Source organism: Notechis scutatus, chromosome 2 (genome assembly GCF_049901735.1).
Source record: "Notechis scutatus isolate UNSWTSFEM ecotype Mainland chromosome 2, rNotScu1.2, whole genome shotgun sequence".
Lineage (NCBI taxonomy): Eukaryota > Metazoa > Chordata > Lepidosauria > Squamata > Elapidae > Notechis > Notechis scutatus.
This window is the reverse complement of record NC_142010.1, coordinates 243,957,706-243,975,088: the sequence shown is the minus strand read 5'-3', so window position 1 is coordinate 243,975,088 and position 17,383 is coordinate 243,957,706. Positions and strand designations below refer to the sequence as shown.

At 38.3% G+C, this 17,383-nt stretch overlaps 1 protein-coding gene across 1 annotated transcript in view; it reads left to right on the top strand.

Moving 5' to 3' along the window:
* Positions 1-17,383, top strand: part of PARP8 (poly(ADP-ribose) polymerase family member 8) — a 175,537-nt gene that overhangs the window by 122,512 nt on the left and 35,642 nt on the right. Inside the window, exons 11-15 of the mRNA XM_087958448.1 lie at positions 1,068-1,134; positions 2,243-2,368; positions 7,032-7,611; positions 10,305-10,358; positions 10,461-10,556. Coding sequence (XP_087814574.1) covers positions 1,068-1,134; positions 2,243-2,368; positions 7,032-7,611; positions 10,305-10,358; positions 10,461-10,556 — 923 coding nt within the window. The remainder of the gene's footprint in view (positions 1-1,067; positions 1,135-2,242; positions 2,369-7,031; positions 7,612-10,304; positions 10,359-10,460; positions 10,557-17,383) is intronic.

Genomic DNA, 17,383 nt, shown 5'->3' with positions numbered 1-17,383 from the left:
CCCTGTTTTCATCCCATTCCAGGCAGTGCCTGGAACAAGCCCAAAACAGGATGTGCAGAAGCCTAAAATGGGGTGTGTGGAGGCCGAAAACGGGATGCGCAGAGGCCGAAAAAGGGGCACAAAGAGGCGGCGGCAGCAACGATGGGCAGCACCGATCCCTGCAGCCTGGAACAGCAAATCGGCATTATTCTGGGAGGCTAGTTCAACCGCCAATCAGCTGCTCATGCTAAACCAGGCTGTGCTGAAGCTGACAAGGCTGTATGCTTCAAGGAAGCAAATTGCTGGGAGGCAGAGGCTGAAGGGTAGGGGGCCGGCAGATAGGCGGAGCTTCGGCAACCTTCACTCTATAACAGTGATCCCCAACCTTTTTTATGCCGCGGCCCGGTACCGGCATCAGCTGGGCGCCGCAGCCCGGTACCGGCATTAGCTGGGCGCCGCCATCTTTTTTTGATGAAAAAGTGCTTCCGGTGACCTCACCGGAAGCACTTTTTCATCAAAAAAAGATGGCGGCGCCAGCGCTTCCGGTGAGCTTTTCCGGGTAGAAATGGCTTTCTACCTGGAAAAGCTCACCAGAGCAAGCGCCGCCATCTTTTTGATGAAAAGTGCTTCCGGTGAGCTTTCTACCGGAAAAGCTCACCGGAAGCACTTTTTCATCAAAAAAGATGGCGGCGCCCAGCAACCAGCGGCCCGGTAGGACTTGTTCCGCGGACCAGTACCGGTCCGCGGACCGGTGGTTGGGGACCCCTGCTCTATAAGACACAGACATTTCCACCGACTTTTTGGGTGAAAAAAGTGCTCCTTACAGTGCAAAATATATGGTAATTTATACTTTCTCTTCTCTCTCTTTCTCCCCAATAAGATTAAAAATTCTACTGAAAATATATATATTTTTGCTGCCAAATTTAGAACTATAATCTTGGAGTACTCTGGGTATCTTTGAATGAGAATTGGAGCACCTCGTGTTTTAGAGCCCTTGATTGCCCAACTATAGCATCAACTACAATTAATTATAACCTTTAAACAACATGTTTGCCCCTGTTTTTTCAACAATATCTTTTATTCGACAGTGCCCACCATTGATGTATTTCAGATCTCTACTAAAGAAAGATTTGGACTGGGGCATCAGCTAAAGAAGTAAGTTTTCCCAAAGAGAGACATGAATGTGTTATGCATAAGTATTAGCTTCTAGTTGCAAGGTATTGTTTCTGGCTACAGTATTTTCTAGTAAATGCACTTTGAATTATTAACAACTCTAGCAATGTTTCTGACAGCCCTTAAAAATGCGCCAAGATTTACCATTTCGTTTTATAATCTATGTAAAAAAAAATTACTCTCTTTTGCAGTTTTCTCCAGTTAGATAAACCATATTAACAATAGTTATCTTTGACTATTACAATGCCTTGCATGACTGTAACAAATTGGAATAATTTTGTCTTTTTATTTTCTCAGAATGTATGAATGGATATTTAAGGTCAATCTTATACAAATGTTTTAGGCATGAACAAACCCAAAAGCTAAATCAGCAATTCGTGAATTGTATTTCTTAGAGTTGGTCTCTTGAAAAATTTAAGAAGCCAAGACTTTTAGGCCACTTTGAGATAAATTTATGAATTTTATGCTTTAGACAGAAAAGAAAATCTGAAGAATCCTGTCTTATTTATCGACCTAAAACAGGAACCTTGTTACTTTTTGGAATGGGGGTTTCGGATATTTTAACTGTAAGGATTTGAATGAAAAGCTGTAGGAAATATCAATATAGTGATATTCTGCAGAATAGATTACAAAAGTGAAAAATCTATTCCTTATCATTTGCAAGAATGCTATCCATAGATTATATTCAGCAGCATGGAAGATAAATTAAGGGTGATTAAATGGACTACAATGCATGTTGCATCCTCCTTTCTGAATTCTCTCCTTGTTTTTCCAACTGTTGAAAGAGTTGCAGATAGCTTTGAGCATACAGTAGATGTGTTAAAATACCTTCTGATATTCTAGACTTTTATACTAGCTTCTAGTATAAAAGCTAAATATAGTGGTTACTAGGAAAGTATAACAGCGAGAACATTTCAGTTCAGTCAATCTAATCCAGTTTGAAACAGAACATCGATTTCCAGGACTCCCATTGTCAATTTAGACTTAAATTTCCATTCTGGGTTAGGTATGCACGCACTACATAGATTGATTGATTGGTTGTTTTATCCAGTCAGATTCTCAGAGTACTTGTTTGTTTCATATTTTGCAGAATTATGCAAACATTTGTTACACAGCAATGGAAAAATGGCAAAGAAAAATCAAACAGTACGCACAACAAAAAACTGTCAGAAAAGAAAGTGAAATCTCCCCTGCACATCTTTTCTACATTGCGCAGGTAGGAGGAAGTGATAAAAATATGTGTGTAGCTTGTTGCCTTGTCAAAAAAGAGAGATAGTTGTGCTGTACGGTTTAGTGAAATCTTGTTACATACTTTCAGCGCAAGCATGATGACTTTTTTTTTTCCAACTTGGGATTTAAAAAAACTTTTGCCATGCATTCTGTTAGCAATTAATTTTGCATTTTTTTTGCTCCCAAGGCCTCCCAGATAAAGAAAAGGAATATAGTCCACTTAGTCTGTTGAATTTTTTTGAAAAAGAAAGCAGGAGTGATTGGTAGTTGTGTTTATTTCTGAACAGTTTTCATGTTTGCCAAAACGTCTCTTCTTTATATATGATAAAAGCACTGCCAGTTTCTTTGCAAAATAGAGGCTCATTCCTTGACGTATCCTGAAATTGCTACATGGGAATGTGACATTTTATGTCCATTGATCAAACCTGGATAATGCCTCCAGAATGTAGAAGACTAGTATGTTTGGGGTGAATGAGAAGTAAGAAGCACCTCTATCTGTTCTCTGATTTGGTGAATATTTCTCTGGATGTTGTTTCCAAAGAAAATAAATATTAGCAGTATTAGAAAGGTGATGCAATCTCACTTCTGCATCCCAAATTGGAGTGGTCCCCTCTATTAATAGATTGGGATAATTTGGAGGGGATCACAGCTAAAATCTCATTCTTCTTGGTATCTTCCACTTGACACTTCCTAGCGCGAGATCATTTATATCCAAAGGCTGAACTGATGCCGCACAGAAAATGCGGTGGCTCGGTGGTTAAGCCACTGAGCTTGTCAATCAGAAAGGTCAGCAGTTCAGTGGTTTGAATCCCTAGAACCGCATAATGGAGTGAGCTCCCGTTACTTGTCCTAGTTTCTGCCAACCTAGGAGTTTGAAAGCATGTAAAAATGCAAGTAGAAAAATAGAGACCACTTTGGTGGGAAGGTAGCAGCGTTCTGTGTGCCTGTGGTGTTTAGTCATGCCAGCCACATGACCACGGAGACGTCTTCGGACAGCGCTGGCTCTTCGGCTTTGTAACGGAGATGAGAGCACCGACCCCTAGAACTGGAAATGACTAGCATGTATGTTCAAGGGGAACCTTTACCTTTATTTACTCTGCGAGGATGTTGCAGGTTTTTTTTTAAATACCTACCAGCTATCTCCCACCCACAAGACACACAATCTGCAACCAAAGAAATTGATTTACATGCAGTCTTTGTAGCTGATTTCATTTAGATTCTAACTCTTTGATTTTAAAAGTATACCTATAAAGGAATTCCCTATGCTATTAGAAATTCTAGGCCAATTTAAAATAGCCTTTAATATTCATTATATTCACAGATCTCAAAAAATATGCAACTTTGTGTGTCCAAAATATCTCAGTAGTTCCCTTTATTGTAAATGTGTGTTCACCAATGTGTGTGTCCGTCCCTGAATAATTCACACTGTCTAGAGATGTGACACATCAACTAAGGAGAAATATAGGTTTGTTTGTTTTTTTGTAGAATAAGTTCTGCAGGTCCACATCATGCAATTTTCTTCCCTGGCCTTCACCCACTGCCTTGCAGAGATCTATTAGTAGCACAATAAATATAGTAGACACTACAAAAAACACACTTGTAATTTTTCAGTTGTATCTGGTAAGATCTTACTGCTAGGTGGGTTGCTGATCTGCTTAGTGTCTTGATGGAGAAAATTCACAGAACCATGAAATAACTATTAAGCTGTGTTCATATTTGAACATAGATATTTGTATAATTGGTGAAGCACCTTGTTTCTACTCTTTTGTTCGTTCAATTTAACAAACTTTTGATTTAAAAAAGGCAGCTGTGTAATTTAATTGTTAATGAATTGAATACCATCCAACTGAAAAGCTGTTTTCAATTAATCAGGCAACCCATTCTTTTTTTTTTTTTTAAGGATTTTTTTATAACAGGGCTGTCAAACTTCCCATGCCCATGCCCAGTTTAGTGAAGGGCAAAGAAGCGCTGATACATCAGGTGACGCCGCCGTGAAGATGTTAATTTGACACCCCTGTTTTAGAAGTTGCATCACTTCTCTCTATTTTACAGAGTTAAAAAAATAAATTCTTTTCTGCCTCCTACAAAGTAAACATTGAAAACATGTTTTTGAAATTACTATATTATCTATATGATAATTTATAAACGTCATTTTCCACTGATTAACTGAAAGTGAGACAATTGTAATGTTATTTGGAATCCTTAGTGACTTTTCTTTCCACAACACAGTCACTAACTTGGTCAAATTAACTTATCAGTGGTTCTACAACACTCAATCATACTGTTTCAGTTTTAAAAGGCTTAATAGTTTGAAAATGTGGGCAGCCCTATACACTTTGTCTAGGATTTTGATTTTGTATGATTTTTTGTGTCACCAAAATATTGAAAAAATATCATTAGCAAAAATATCATTAGCTTCTCTCTATAAAAGCAACCACTGCAGTCAATCAGTTTTTGAGAGAGATGTTCATTGGTATCAAACCCCAACAGTTTGTGCCAGTCTCCCAACTGCAGTATATAACTCAAAAGGGTAGTTTTTCACCGTCTCATTAGTCAGGTCAAGAGAAAGATTAGATTATCGAATTTATATTTTAGCTCTCATTAGTCAGTGAGTAAGATAAGGCAGGACTTCCTTGATGCCTTTGATCCTCTTTCTAATTCTCTCTTGCCTTGGAGAAGGTTATTTCCCATTAGAAGATATAACAAATAATGTTAATCTCTTTTGGTTGTGCCAGATTTCAAAAGCACCTAGTCTCAGAATTCCATTACAGCTCCACCACAAGCTAGATTTTTCAGCTTTTCACCTTTAACAAATTTAGAATTAAAATTAAAATTTGGAAAATAGATCAATCTATTTTCCAAAGCACCAGAAGGCAAGGCAAGAAACAATGGATGGAAACTAATCTAGGTGAGAACGAGGAACTAAGGAGAAATTTCCTAAAAGAGAACAATTAACCAGCGAAATGGCTTACCTTCAGAAGTTGTGGACGCTTCATCACTGGAGGCTTTTAAGAAGAGACTAGACAGCCACTTATCTGTAATGGTATAGGGTCTTCTGGTTGAGTATAAGGTTGAACTAGAAGACTTAAAAGGTCCCTTCCAACTACAAGGTCCCTTTCTGTTATTCTGCTAACATTTTATTTTCGGGTAGTAGGGCTATTTTAGATGGTCTTATGAATTGATTAACCAGGTGGAATTTGTATGTACGCCTGCATGTATTTTAGGTGAAATTCCATCCCTGTATGATAGTTAATTGGACAATTAAATCCTTTTTGGTTTTCTCACAAGGTACTAATCTCACCACTGACTTTATGTAAGATATATTGTAGAGCCAATGTTTCAACATCAATTTTAGAAAAAAGGCACTGGACAAAATAATCAATATAGCTTACAAAGGACATGAGCAGATAGAACTTTTTTTATGTTATCCGTTCTACTATCATTGATTTAATAAGGAAGAGATGAGTGATTGGTTTGACTTAGGAAGACTACATCATTTCTATTATTTAATAAATTAGTTGAAGTAATAAACAGCAGTTAGAGGCTTGGTGAGTATTCACTATCAAATATTTGAGAGCCAATTTGGTGTAATGGTTAAGGCACTAAACTAGAAACTGGGAGACCATGAGATCTAATCCTGCCTTTGGTTTGAAGTCAACTGAGTGACTTTGGGCTAGTCACTCTCTTGTCAGCTCAAGGAATAAGGTAATGGAAATCACTTCCAAAAATCTTGCCAAGAAAACTGCAGGGAAGAGTCCAGGCAGCCACTAAAAGTTAAAACTGAGTTGAAGACTCACGCACATGCACATGTGAACACACACACACAAATATTTAAAACAATTGCAAGTTATTTAGTCTGCTGCTTGGCTTTCTACAATCTGGCACCTATTATAGTTTTGGGACTGCCAACTTATTTGCTGCTCGTAGAGTTATTTTAATTGATCTCATTATCATCGCAACCAATCATAAGCCAATCAGAGGACGTTCCATCTACTTTATATGCAGCAAGTTCCAACCAAATAATGCAAAAAAAAAAAAAAAAAAAAAACCTATCTTAAATTTGGGGAAATATTTTCCACTCAGTGCATGCAACTGAATGAATTTTTGATGTTCCTAGGTTTATATTCTTGCCAAACTGGATAACAATTAGCTCCACAAATTTACCAAAAATTAAGAGATGTGTGTATATGCGTTCATTGCTATATGTATTAAAGTGGGGGGGGGAGAAAAAGTGGGAAGGTTGAAATAAAGAACCATTGTGAAGCTATTTCCTGCAATCAAAGCCGAGTGTCTATTCTTTTGGGTTTAATTTTATCATTTAATTCAGGGGTCCCCAACCCCCAGTCCATGAACCAGCACTGGACCATGGCATACCAGAAACTGGGCCGCACAAACAAGTGACACCCCACCTGTGGGATGCAGGCAGCATGCGAAACCAACCTGTTTCTTGTCAGCAGAAAAACCTCTCTCACTGGAACCTTTCCCTAGTGCCCAAAAGGTTGGGGGCCGCTGATTTAATTGGTGACACTGGTTATATGGAAAACCTACAGTTTGAAGCTGAAGAAAAGCATGTTCATGTTGGTGTTTCTCATAGTTATCTAGGGCCTACATGTACGCTTAATTAATTCTTCTCTCTGATTGTCTTTAAGGTCGCCAAGTTATCCTCCACCAGGCTGTGGGAAAAACAAATCAAAGCTGAAACCTGAACAAGATGGTATCTCAAAAACCCACAAGTTATTGAGGAGGACTTGTTCTAGCACAGTTAAATCTGAGGACTCCTGTGTAGCAAAATCTCACAGAACCTTTGGTCGCTCCCTGTCCAGCGATCCTAGGGCTGAACATACAATGACCATTAAGTCACACAAACTGTTGAACCACTCTTGCTCGGCAACCATCAAGCAGGATGAAAGCATCACGTTAAAGTCCCACAAACTGCTGAATAGACCATGCTCTGGGGATATGCGATGTGAGCACAACAGTACTTTGAAGCCCCACAAACTTTTAAGCAGGTCTTATTCCAGTAATCTTAGGATGGATGAATTAGATGGGTTGAAGAACCACAAGTTACTCAGCAAGAGTTATTCCAGTGCCCCCAAATCATCTAAAATGGAACTTTTCAAAGAACCCACAATAACAGAGGGCAGGAGACTCTCTCTTACCTCAGGGCTTATTGGTATCTTAACACCATCCACATCTTCGCCATCCGCTGTGCGTAAACAGTTTTCTTCTGTGAGCTTTTTCTTTTCTTCCCACATAGAATGGTTAAATGCACAAGCATCTTAGGAAGTCAGAGTGTCTTTGCTCATAAATTTGGTGTGTGGACCAATTCCGCTAAAGCTCAGGGAACTTCACCATATTAAAAAAAGTTGAAACTTTTAGAAAAGTAGAAACGTTTTTTCCTTCTACATATCCACAGACTTGGTAAACATTGCAAGCCTTAAGCATTACTGTAGAATTCAGTATGATGGCCCAGTTTACTTTTGCTGATGAATGACCTGAGATTTTATGGGAGAGGCTGGTTTATGAGGTTTTTTTGCACATTTTAAAACTTCATTTTAATTTCATTGAAAATTATTTGATTATTACTTTCAGGATTGATAGATAACCTTATCTGAATTACCAGTCCTTGATCTATACCAGGGCCGCATCAGGGTTGTGTTTGACCTCAGAGGGACAGGGACATGGACAGGGGGCACAGCCAGCTTGACATAAGTCGTGTCAGGGCGCCTGTGATGGCACAAGCATTCTACCAGTGAAAACGGAGCTCAGGTGGGTCACATGCGACCCTCACAAGCTCCGCTTTTGCTGACAGAGGCACCACGGGCAGGTCCTTCGCTGTTTCAAGGGTGGCCTCATGGGCCAGTTCTATGCACCTCACAGGCCAGATTTGGCCCACGAGCCTTGAGTTTGATACCCCTAATTTATACTGATATACCTTTGCTGAATTAAACTATAATTCTTGGAAATAATGGGATATAATGGGAAATGTTTAGTACTAAAAATAAAATGGCCCACCTTCTTTCCTACAGTAAAAGCAGAAATGATCATTGAATAATCTGTATCATGTCTTACACCAAACAATCCAATTTTAAATTCCCATGATCTAAACTATTACTTCTTTGTGGCAATTAGTGTGTATAGGATATGTGAATGGAAACGTCTATAAATGTAGGTGATATTAACATAGATACATCAATATAATCCCTATCTGTAACAATTAAGAAAAAGACAGTCTGCAGTTTCCAGAGTTCCCAGACAGCATAACCTTGGTCATATTGACTGGGAACCCTGGGACTCATAGTCCCAATGCTTCTGGAGCAATGTTTCTCAACCATGGCAACATTTAAGACATCTGGACTTCCAACTCCCTGAATTCTGGGAGTTGAAATTAAGACTGCTTAAATTCGCTAAGGTTGAGAAATACTGTTCTGGAAGGCACTCAGCTAAGAGAAAGCAATTTAGCCTTGGAGGGAACTTCAGGAATCTGTATTCAATTATAATAGAAGGATCTCTCTAGAAATACATTATTGCTGGGTAATCCAAACTAGAATCACTACTAATTACTACTAAGATGAGGGACCATGGGAGCTCATGTGATAAGATGCTGGGCCTGCGTACTGCTGAGGTAAGCAGCTCAGCGGTTCAATTCCAGTGAGCAAATAAACCGCAAAAGGGACAAGAAAGGAGCCTCCCTGATTGCCTACCAGCACTCAGGCATCCCATGCATACAGATAACACCACCCGGAAAAATTCCTTTCACAGAGGCAGCCAGCCACCTCGGTGATCCCTGGCTAACATGCTAAATAATAAATAAATAAAAAATAAATAAATAAAACAAACAAACTAAGATGTTGATATACAGGGAATAGTGTCTCTGTATCCCTAATAGAATATTGACAGCTTCTAATTCATCTGTGGCCCAATAATATATATGTATTACTATTCCATAAAGTCAGAATAGTAATGTCAGGGCAAACTTGAGGTAGTACATTAGTTTGAAAAGCTGAAATAAGAGAATACCACAAGAACCTTAAAGTGTTCCACTTCCTAACAGGGGTGTTCTTATCCTAATAATGTCCTCCACAAATTCTTTTGTGGCTCCTCTGCCCACTCCCAAGTGATCTTATAGACCATTTTAAGGTGATTGGGATATACCTCCTCATACTGTATTTGTATGTTGTCATCATTTCTGCATTTGGTTTTCTTTGAACACGTTGATATCTCCTTGCTTTTCAGGTTTCTTTCAGGTTGTGTTGTTCCAATATAAAGAAGGAAAGGAAAAGAGAGGAAAGGAAAAGAGAGGAAAGGAGAGGACAGGACAGGACAGGACAGGACAGGAGAGAACAGGAGAGGAGAAAGGACAGGACAGGACAGGAAATTATTATGTATTAAGACACTGGTTCTTGTCACCAAACTCCAAACTCTCAATAAGTCCAAGAATTTTTTAATTAACAATGGTGGTAATGAAATGGGATTTTATGTATTCAAAGCTGTTCACAGCAGGTACTGTATTAGCATAGGACTTTCTTTTTTTTTTTGATAGCTCTGTATCAATATGAGACCAGGCAACAGAAATGCCAGCCTATTGGTCTTAAGTTTCTCTTGGGGTTTTATTATTTATGAATATTGAAGTGGCATTTTGAAAAGGACATATTGTTTTCACTTTTTTTCTCTCTTGCAAATGAATTATTTTCCACTTCTTCCCCATGTGCATTGATAAATGAATGCACTGGGTAGAGAACTATTTAAAAAGGTGCAACTGAATTCCAGTGAAATAGCAAATAGTTCTGAATGTCCTCCAGGAACTGAATACTATTTAGTTTGCATCGTTATATTATAGGTAATACTAAATTATATCAAGGCTTATATATATTCAATTTACAGCATTCCTGATGTTAGTTTTTTCTTTTGTTTTTAAACAGCCAAATTATGGTGCAAAATGTGTTCCAATAAGAGACCACGGCTTTCTTGTGCAGGTAGGTCAGAATGCCTGATGAGTTTTACAAACTTGGAGGAGGTTGAGCTGCTTATTAATTATTTTAAGCAGATTGTATTATTCTCTTTTCTGTTGTTCTCAGACAATTGAATTTGCTGAGCAGCGGATACCTGTGCTAAATGAATACTGTGTAGTTTGTGATGAACCGCATGTATTCCAGAATGGACCCATGCTCAGGGTAAGTTCAATAAACTTCACAATAAACTATGCAATATGGCGTGATATACGTGCATGTGCTCCTTTTAGAAATTTCCAGGGGAGGATAGAGTAGAATTATAATTCATCTCGTCTGTCACTGTGATTTAAAGTTTGATTTAGCAAGCTTGTCATGTTCTTCATTTGGATTCAGTGATTCTTATTTGAGGCAAAGGAGATAATGTATATTTAAAAATGAAATAAAATTATGGTTGAAACAGGTAAGATCAGATTTTTTTTGTGCCAGTTTAGTATTAGGTATAGGAACATTGGACAGTGAAGTAAGCAGGCATGTATGCCCCTATGTATCAGCTATAGTCTTTTTTATTGTGGATTTCAGATTGCATGGAATAAGCCTGGAACTTTTGTGTGCACGAGTAACGATCACTGCCAACTCTTAAGCTAGTTTGTTCATTCTGCTGTGGTAATAACTTACCGCAAGTTGAGATAGTGTATAGGTAGGTAGTTTAGCAACTTTGCAGATGAGTGTGTGTGGGGAGGATTAAGCAGTGTCCTATTTGATTAATACTTGGATTGAAGGATTGAGGACATCTCACAAGCTATCATTCCCAGGATCTTCTCAAAGTGGTACTGATAGGAGAGCCTGTGCATCTTAGGTGGCTGTTTGGCGTGATGGTCTGGTAGAAGCATAACTCTAGTTTGACATCTGTTTCAGTCCATCTATCAAGATGACTTATTCATTGAATCTCAGTATGTGGCCCATCTTTCTGAAAATGTAGATAGATGCACCATAGACAGGCACTGGATCAGCCTTGAAAAATGCTGTGAAGTCCCCCCTCCTCAAATTGTATCTTCGGTACATGTTATGGAAAAGAGGAATGAGGCATTTCTATGGGTACTGAAAGAATTGGAGAGGGCAAGAAGTCCTGCCCTTTGGTTCAAGTCTCGGAAGAAAATTTAAATGATGGTTTTTCAGAGAAGGAAAAATAACGATCAACAGGGATAGCTATATGATGTTCAGAATTCTCACATTCAGTCAGTTAATGCATTATCCAAGGGTATCAAACCCGATCACATCGCAGGCCTTATAATGACATATTGGGCCGTATTGTGACATATTGGGATAGGTTTTTTTGCCTTTCTGCCAGTTTGACAGGCCTGGCATTATGGATGGCTGTTTCAGAATTCTATATTAATACTATAATATTAATATTATAACATTTCAACACTAATGCTTTGTTGAAAATTTCTTCTGCAATTTTCTTCCTTCACTTAAATGGGGGAGGGGGGAATGTTTTCAAGTTTTCTTTCAGAGGAAAAGAAAGATTTGGTGAAGCCATAACGCATCTTAAGGTCTTCATAAGTAAAAGGTCTTACGTGCTAGTAGTTTCTGGCTCTAGGAGGTGGTGCTCATCTCCATTACAAAGCCAAAGAGCTAGTGCTGTCCGAAGATGTCTCCATGGCCATGTGGCCGGCATGACTAAATGCTGAAGGCGTACGGAACCTTCCCACCAAAGTGGTCCCTATTTTTCTACTTGCATTTTGACATGCTTTAGAACTGCTAGGTTGGCAGAAGCTGGGACAAGTAACAGAAGCTCATTCCATTATGCGGCACTAGGGGTTCAAACCGCCGAACTGCCGACCTTTCTGATCGACAAGCTCAGCATGTTAGCCACTGAGCCGCCGCATTCCCCTTCATAACTAACCTGCCACAAATCTCTCACTTCTCTTTTATTCCAAAGAAAAGCCAGCTAGACTTACAGCAGTTGTGTTGTCAACCTTCTCCTGCCATTTTCCATCTCTGTTCAAGCATACCTTTCTGAGCTGTAGTCATTTCATTTCTGCCCATTGGGAACAGCTTTTTGTGTGAAACTTCAGGGAGGCCAGAGCTTTATTTCAGCTTCTTAGCACATCACAGAGTGAGCTACTTGTTGCCTTCTCTTTAGATAAACAGCTTCAAAGGAATCCCAGAATAACAATGAAGGAGATTAGGAATTGAAGACCTGAGAGTTCACAGCTAGATCTAAGGAAGGAAGAAAAAAAATAAAGACCATTGATGGATAGTGGATTTCCATCCATTACAATAGATTTGGATTTGGACAAGCCCAGTGGCCTATGCTTTGAAGATATTTTTTTGGGGGGAGTGGGATTTAGTTACTCTTCCACTCCCTCGTTACCTTCAAATTAGGAGAAATAATAGGATGGTTTTCTATAATGCATGGTGTAATTTTGATTCTAGCATTGAGCAGGAAACTCGACTTCATGCCTTTCATAATTTCATAGAAGCATGGGGTTGGAAGATTCCCCTCTCTGTTCTGCATAAAATAAAATAAAGGATAATATCTGTAGCTCAGAGTTGAAATGAAAGGTCCTTGGTGCTCTCTGAGTTTGATTGTTTTCTTACAGACTTTCATTACCCAAACTAGGTAACATCATCACTGATGTGCACTGATAATGTTACCTAGTTTAGGTAATGAAAGTCTGCAAGAAAACAATCAAGCGCAGAGAGTACTAAGGACCCCTTATAAAATAACCTTACAAACATAAGAGAATTTGAAGATTAGACCTTAATGACTAATTGTAATAGATCTATACTAAATAAAAATGAATCCCATTATTATTTTCCAGTCTCCTTTTGGATTCAATGAATGCACACCCTTAATTCCCACTTGCTGAATTGTTGTATCACAAAAAAAAAAAAAAAAAAGCTTGGCAAGATTTGGCATCTGGCTGGCTATATGACTAATGTGACTTATTTTTAATGATGATAATAATAATAGACATATGATTGGATAATGATGTATTTAAAAATAACAGGAGTCAGAAGAAACATCAGAAGTTTTGTGCAAAGATCATTGGCACAATGGAAGACACTGTTGCTGATGAATGGCGTCAGACTAGACAAGGTTAACAAGAAAGGAATCATTCAGGGAGATTCATTATCACCACTACTGTTTATTGTTGCACTATTTCCTTTGTTAACAGTACTGAACAAGTCAGCCCATGACTATCAAAAACATCTGCCAGGCAATCCCACTTCCTTTATGTGAATGTTCTGAAGTATTTGGAAAATAGAATTGCTGCTCAATGCTATCTGTAAAAGCAGCCAAGATATTGCAATGAAATTTTGGACTGGATAAATGTGCCACTCTTATCAACATGGGAAAAAATAGTGAAAATGAAGAAAATAAAATGTCCTAAGGAAATAATACCAAGAATTTGGATGAAGAAAATCCCTAGGCATCCTTCAAGCTGACAACATCAAGCACACTGAAGTCAAGAAGAAAGTTAGAAGTGAATGTATTATGAGAGTAACGAACATCTTAAAGTCCAAATTCAATGGATTTTATATCATCAAGGTAATTAATACCTGAGCAATTCCAGGCATTAGATACACAGCTAGAGTAGTGGACTAGGTTCAAGCAGTACTAAAAGCTAAGGTTAGGAAAACCAGAAAAATAATAGCAATCAATCATGTCCTTCATTGATGCAGCAATATTGACAGAGTACTTACCAAGGAATACAGGCCAGTGGGGAATGTTGCAAGTACACCAGAGAGTTGAAGACCAAAAAAGAGCATTGGAAAAATATCTGAAGGAATTGAATAATTGTAGAATATTACTACTGAAGCTAGTATAGCTTTAACACGATACAACAAACATCTGTATTCTAGGTCCTTGGGAAGGACTTGAGAAATAGATAAAAATGTCAAACCCAGACTAAACATCTGACTGATCATGCAACCAACCATTATAATAACACTCAGCTTTTGCAAGCAGATTGCACAAACTGGTTATAAATGATACAATGCATACAGCTGTCCAAATGATTCACTGGAACATCTGTAAATATTATCAAGTGCCAGCAATGAAAAACTGGTGGGGACATAATAGGGATTGGTCTAGTTCAGCATTAAACTCACCAAGTAATTACGAGTTGGGTATGCAAAGTAATTATTTCTTCCAATATTATTATTTCTAAATATATCTAATAGTCAGAATAGAAATAACAGGATGAATTTGATGAAATATAAGCAAGTTCAAAATCTTTATATCTGAATTTCATGGCCAGTATATAAATAGTCCATGATATATGACCACAATGGGATTGGAATTTCCATTGTACGTCATTGTGGTTATAAATCAAGTCCAACCTGATTTTATTAAGATTTTTACGGTGGTTGTTAAAAGAATCACCATGGTCATTAAGTGAGTCGTGTCATTAAACAAATCCAACTTCCCCGATGGGCATTTTTTTTTTTTTTTTGCTATTTTTTGCTGGAAATTTAGAAATAGAGATCAGTAAAAAGGATCACAAATCATAGTCAAAAGATGCAGCAATTGGTAGTAAATGTGAACCAATGTCCAGGTGCCTAAATTGCAAGCACATAACCATGGGGCTGGTGCAACAGTTATATGTGCAAATATAGGTCATAAATCACTTTTTCTGTTACAACTCCAAACCATCATTAAACTAGCAGTCATAAGTCAGAGACTGCCAGTATGAGATACATTATTCCCATGATATAATTTCTCAGTTTGCCATTGAGTTCTTCTTTAAGCCCCAGTGTAAGGTAAAGGTAAAGGTTCCCCTCATACATACATGCTACTTGTTTCCTGCTCCAGGGAGTGGTGCTCATCTCCGTTACAAAGCTGAAGATCCAGCGCTGTCCGAAGACATCTCCGTGGTCATGTGGCCGGCATGACTAAACGCCAAAGGCACATGGAACGCTGTTACCTTCCTACCAAAGTGGTCCCTATTTTTCTACTTGCATTTTTACATGCTTTCGAACTACTAGGTTGGCAGAAGCTGGGACAAGTAACAGGAGATCACTCCGTTACGCAGCGCTAGGGATTTGAACCATCAAACTGCCTACCTTTCTGATTGACAAGCTCAGTGTCTTAGTCACTGAGTCACAGCATCCTTTTGCCCCAGTGGCTTGCCCTTTATTCTTTAACTTTGGGGCATAGGTATACCAGCACTGAAAGTTTAACTAAATCATCCTCTCCTGCTGGCCAGGCTTTTTGTAAAGCTATTATCTCAAATTCACCAAATCATTTTCTGTAGACTCTTTCCAGGCAGCTATTTTCCAAGTCTAGTTTGTATAAGTCTGTCTGAAATAAAGTAGATGATGAAGATTTAGGCAGTTAGTTGTTCCTGGAATTGGAACTTCATTGTCAATGCTTCCAATATAGACAGCTATTAATTCAAATTTCAAATTCAAAATTCAGCTTTCCTCTCTCTAAATAGTGACTGCTGCTCTTCTTTATTCTAAAATTCCGATCAGATACTGGAAATTTCATATCTGTAAGCTACTGCCAGTGGCAATAAACTCAGTCCCTCCCTCTCATTTTCTAATTGCTGGGCTTGAGGGCAAATAGCACCAAGTTGATTACAGAGAGCTGATAAGAAAGAGTCAATTCAAGGCTCCTGTGGGTAGAGTTAACTTGCGATAAGGAATGGCAAGTCATAGCTCCTTGTGGAATGGAGCCAGGGTTAGGGTTTATGCTGGAGACAGTGTCTCTAGCATAGAACCTATGCTTCATTCAGTTTCATGGTTGACAGACAGCTGATGAAAATTGTGTCTATAGTTGTTCAGACTGATCCTAGGAAGCTAGCTGTAATAAATCATCAGCTACAGACTTATTCTCTGAATCGTTATGTGACATTTGCGCTACCTTGATCATCTGGACATTTTCTAATTTGTAATTTTTTTTAATATAGTTTTCGACTAGAACACTTTTTATTCATTTATGGGGAGTTTTGTGGTTTCAGAGATTGGGTTTACCAACATTTTCATGGAGGAACAACAACAGAGAAGTAAGATGTTAAGAACTCCATTACAGCAGTGACTGGCTGCAAGATAGATGTATCTGTTTCAAGCTTGCTTTAAGATCAATTGTCACTCCTTGGGGAGAAAGTGTCAAATAACTGAGTTAAATCTTCCTCAGCTTCTAAAAACTCATCTGAAACCTGTATCTTTCCTTTAATTGCATCTAAGATATTTCTTTCCTTGTGTTCTTCCTATTCTGACCTTGAAATTGAAGGAGTTATCCACCTTACAGATAGTGGATAGTTATGTTTAGGAGCTCTAGAGCTTATACCATCCTCCGTGGCTTGGCTTTCCTGCCAGAAATTAGCAAGGGCTGGATACAGCTGTTGTTAAATTACACATATTGGCAGAATGTAAAGCCTCCTTAAAAAGTTCTTAAGTTTGAAAACTTGAGGGGAAAATAAACTGCCTGAAAGTTAGCAGTATCCTTTTAGATCTATGCCTGCTGGGAAGCCAGGAAATTTCTTTAAGCTTATTTGAGTATACTTGTAGAACAAAGAAGCTATGAAAGGGAATTTTCTCTTTCATTGCTTGTTCATGGCTTGTTTATTCTGTTATCTGCCCTCATTTGAAAAACCACGAGCAACCTGAATTAGGATCTCCTGTCTCTACAAAATCAGGTTTTCCTCCTTTTTTTTTCCTGAGAATTTTTGTACAGTATGTACGCTGTACAAAACATGGGTTTAGAGGTAGGTTTGGAAACATATGAATTGCTGTTTAGTTCCATAACCAATTGGGAAATGTAGTTTTCCACTGAAGACTTTAATTCGTCTCTTTTTTAAAAAATTGGCACTCAGAAACTGATCAAATATAGCAATGATTTGATCTGTTAAAAGGCAATTCTTAGCAACCAAATCTGAGTCTTCATTTAAATTACTCCTAATATAAATGGCACCATCCTGCCTATTAGAGCCTCATCTTCATAAAAAGGGCAATCATCCCAGTCTAATGATGGATAAGAATTATTAACTGAGGTTACAGGGAGGGAAGGAGAAGGCAGGAGAGACTTTCATATA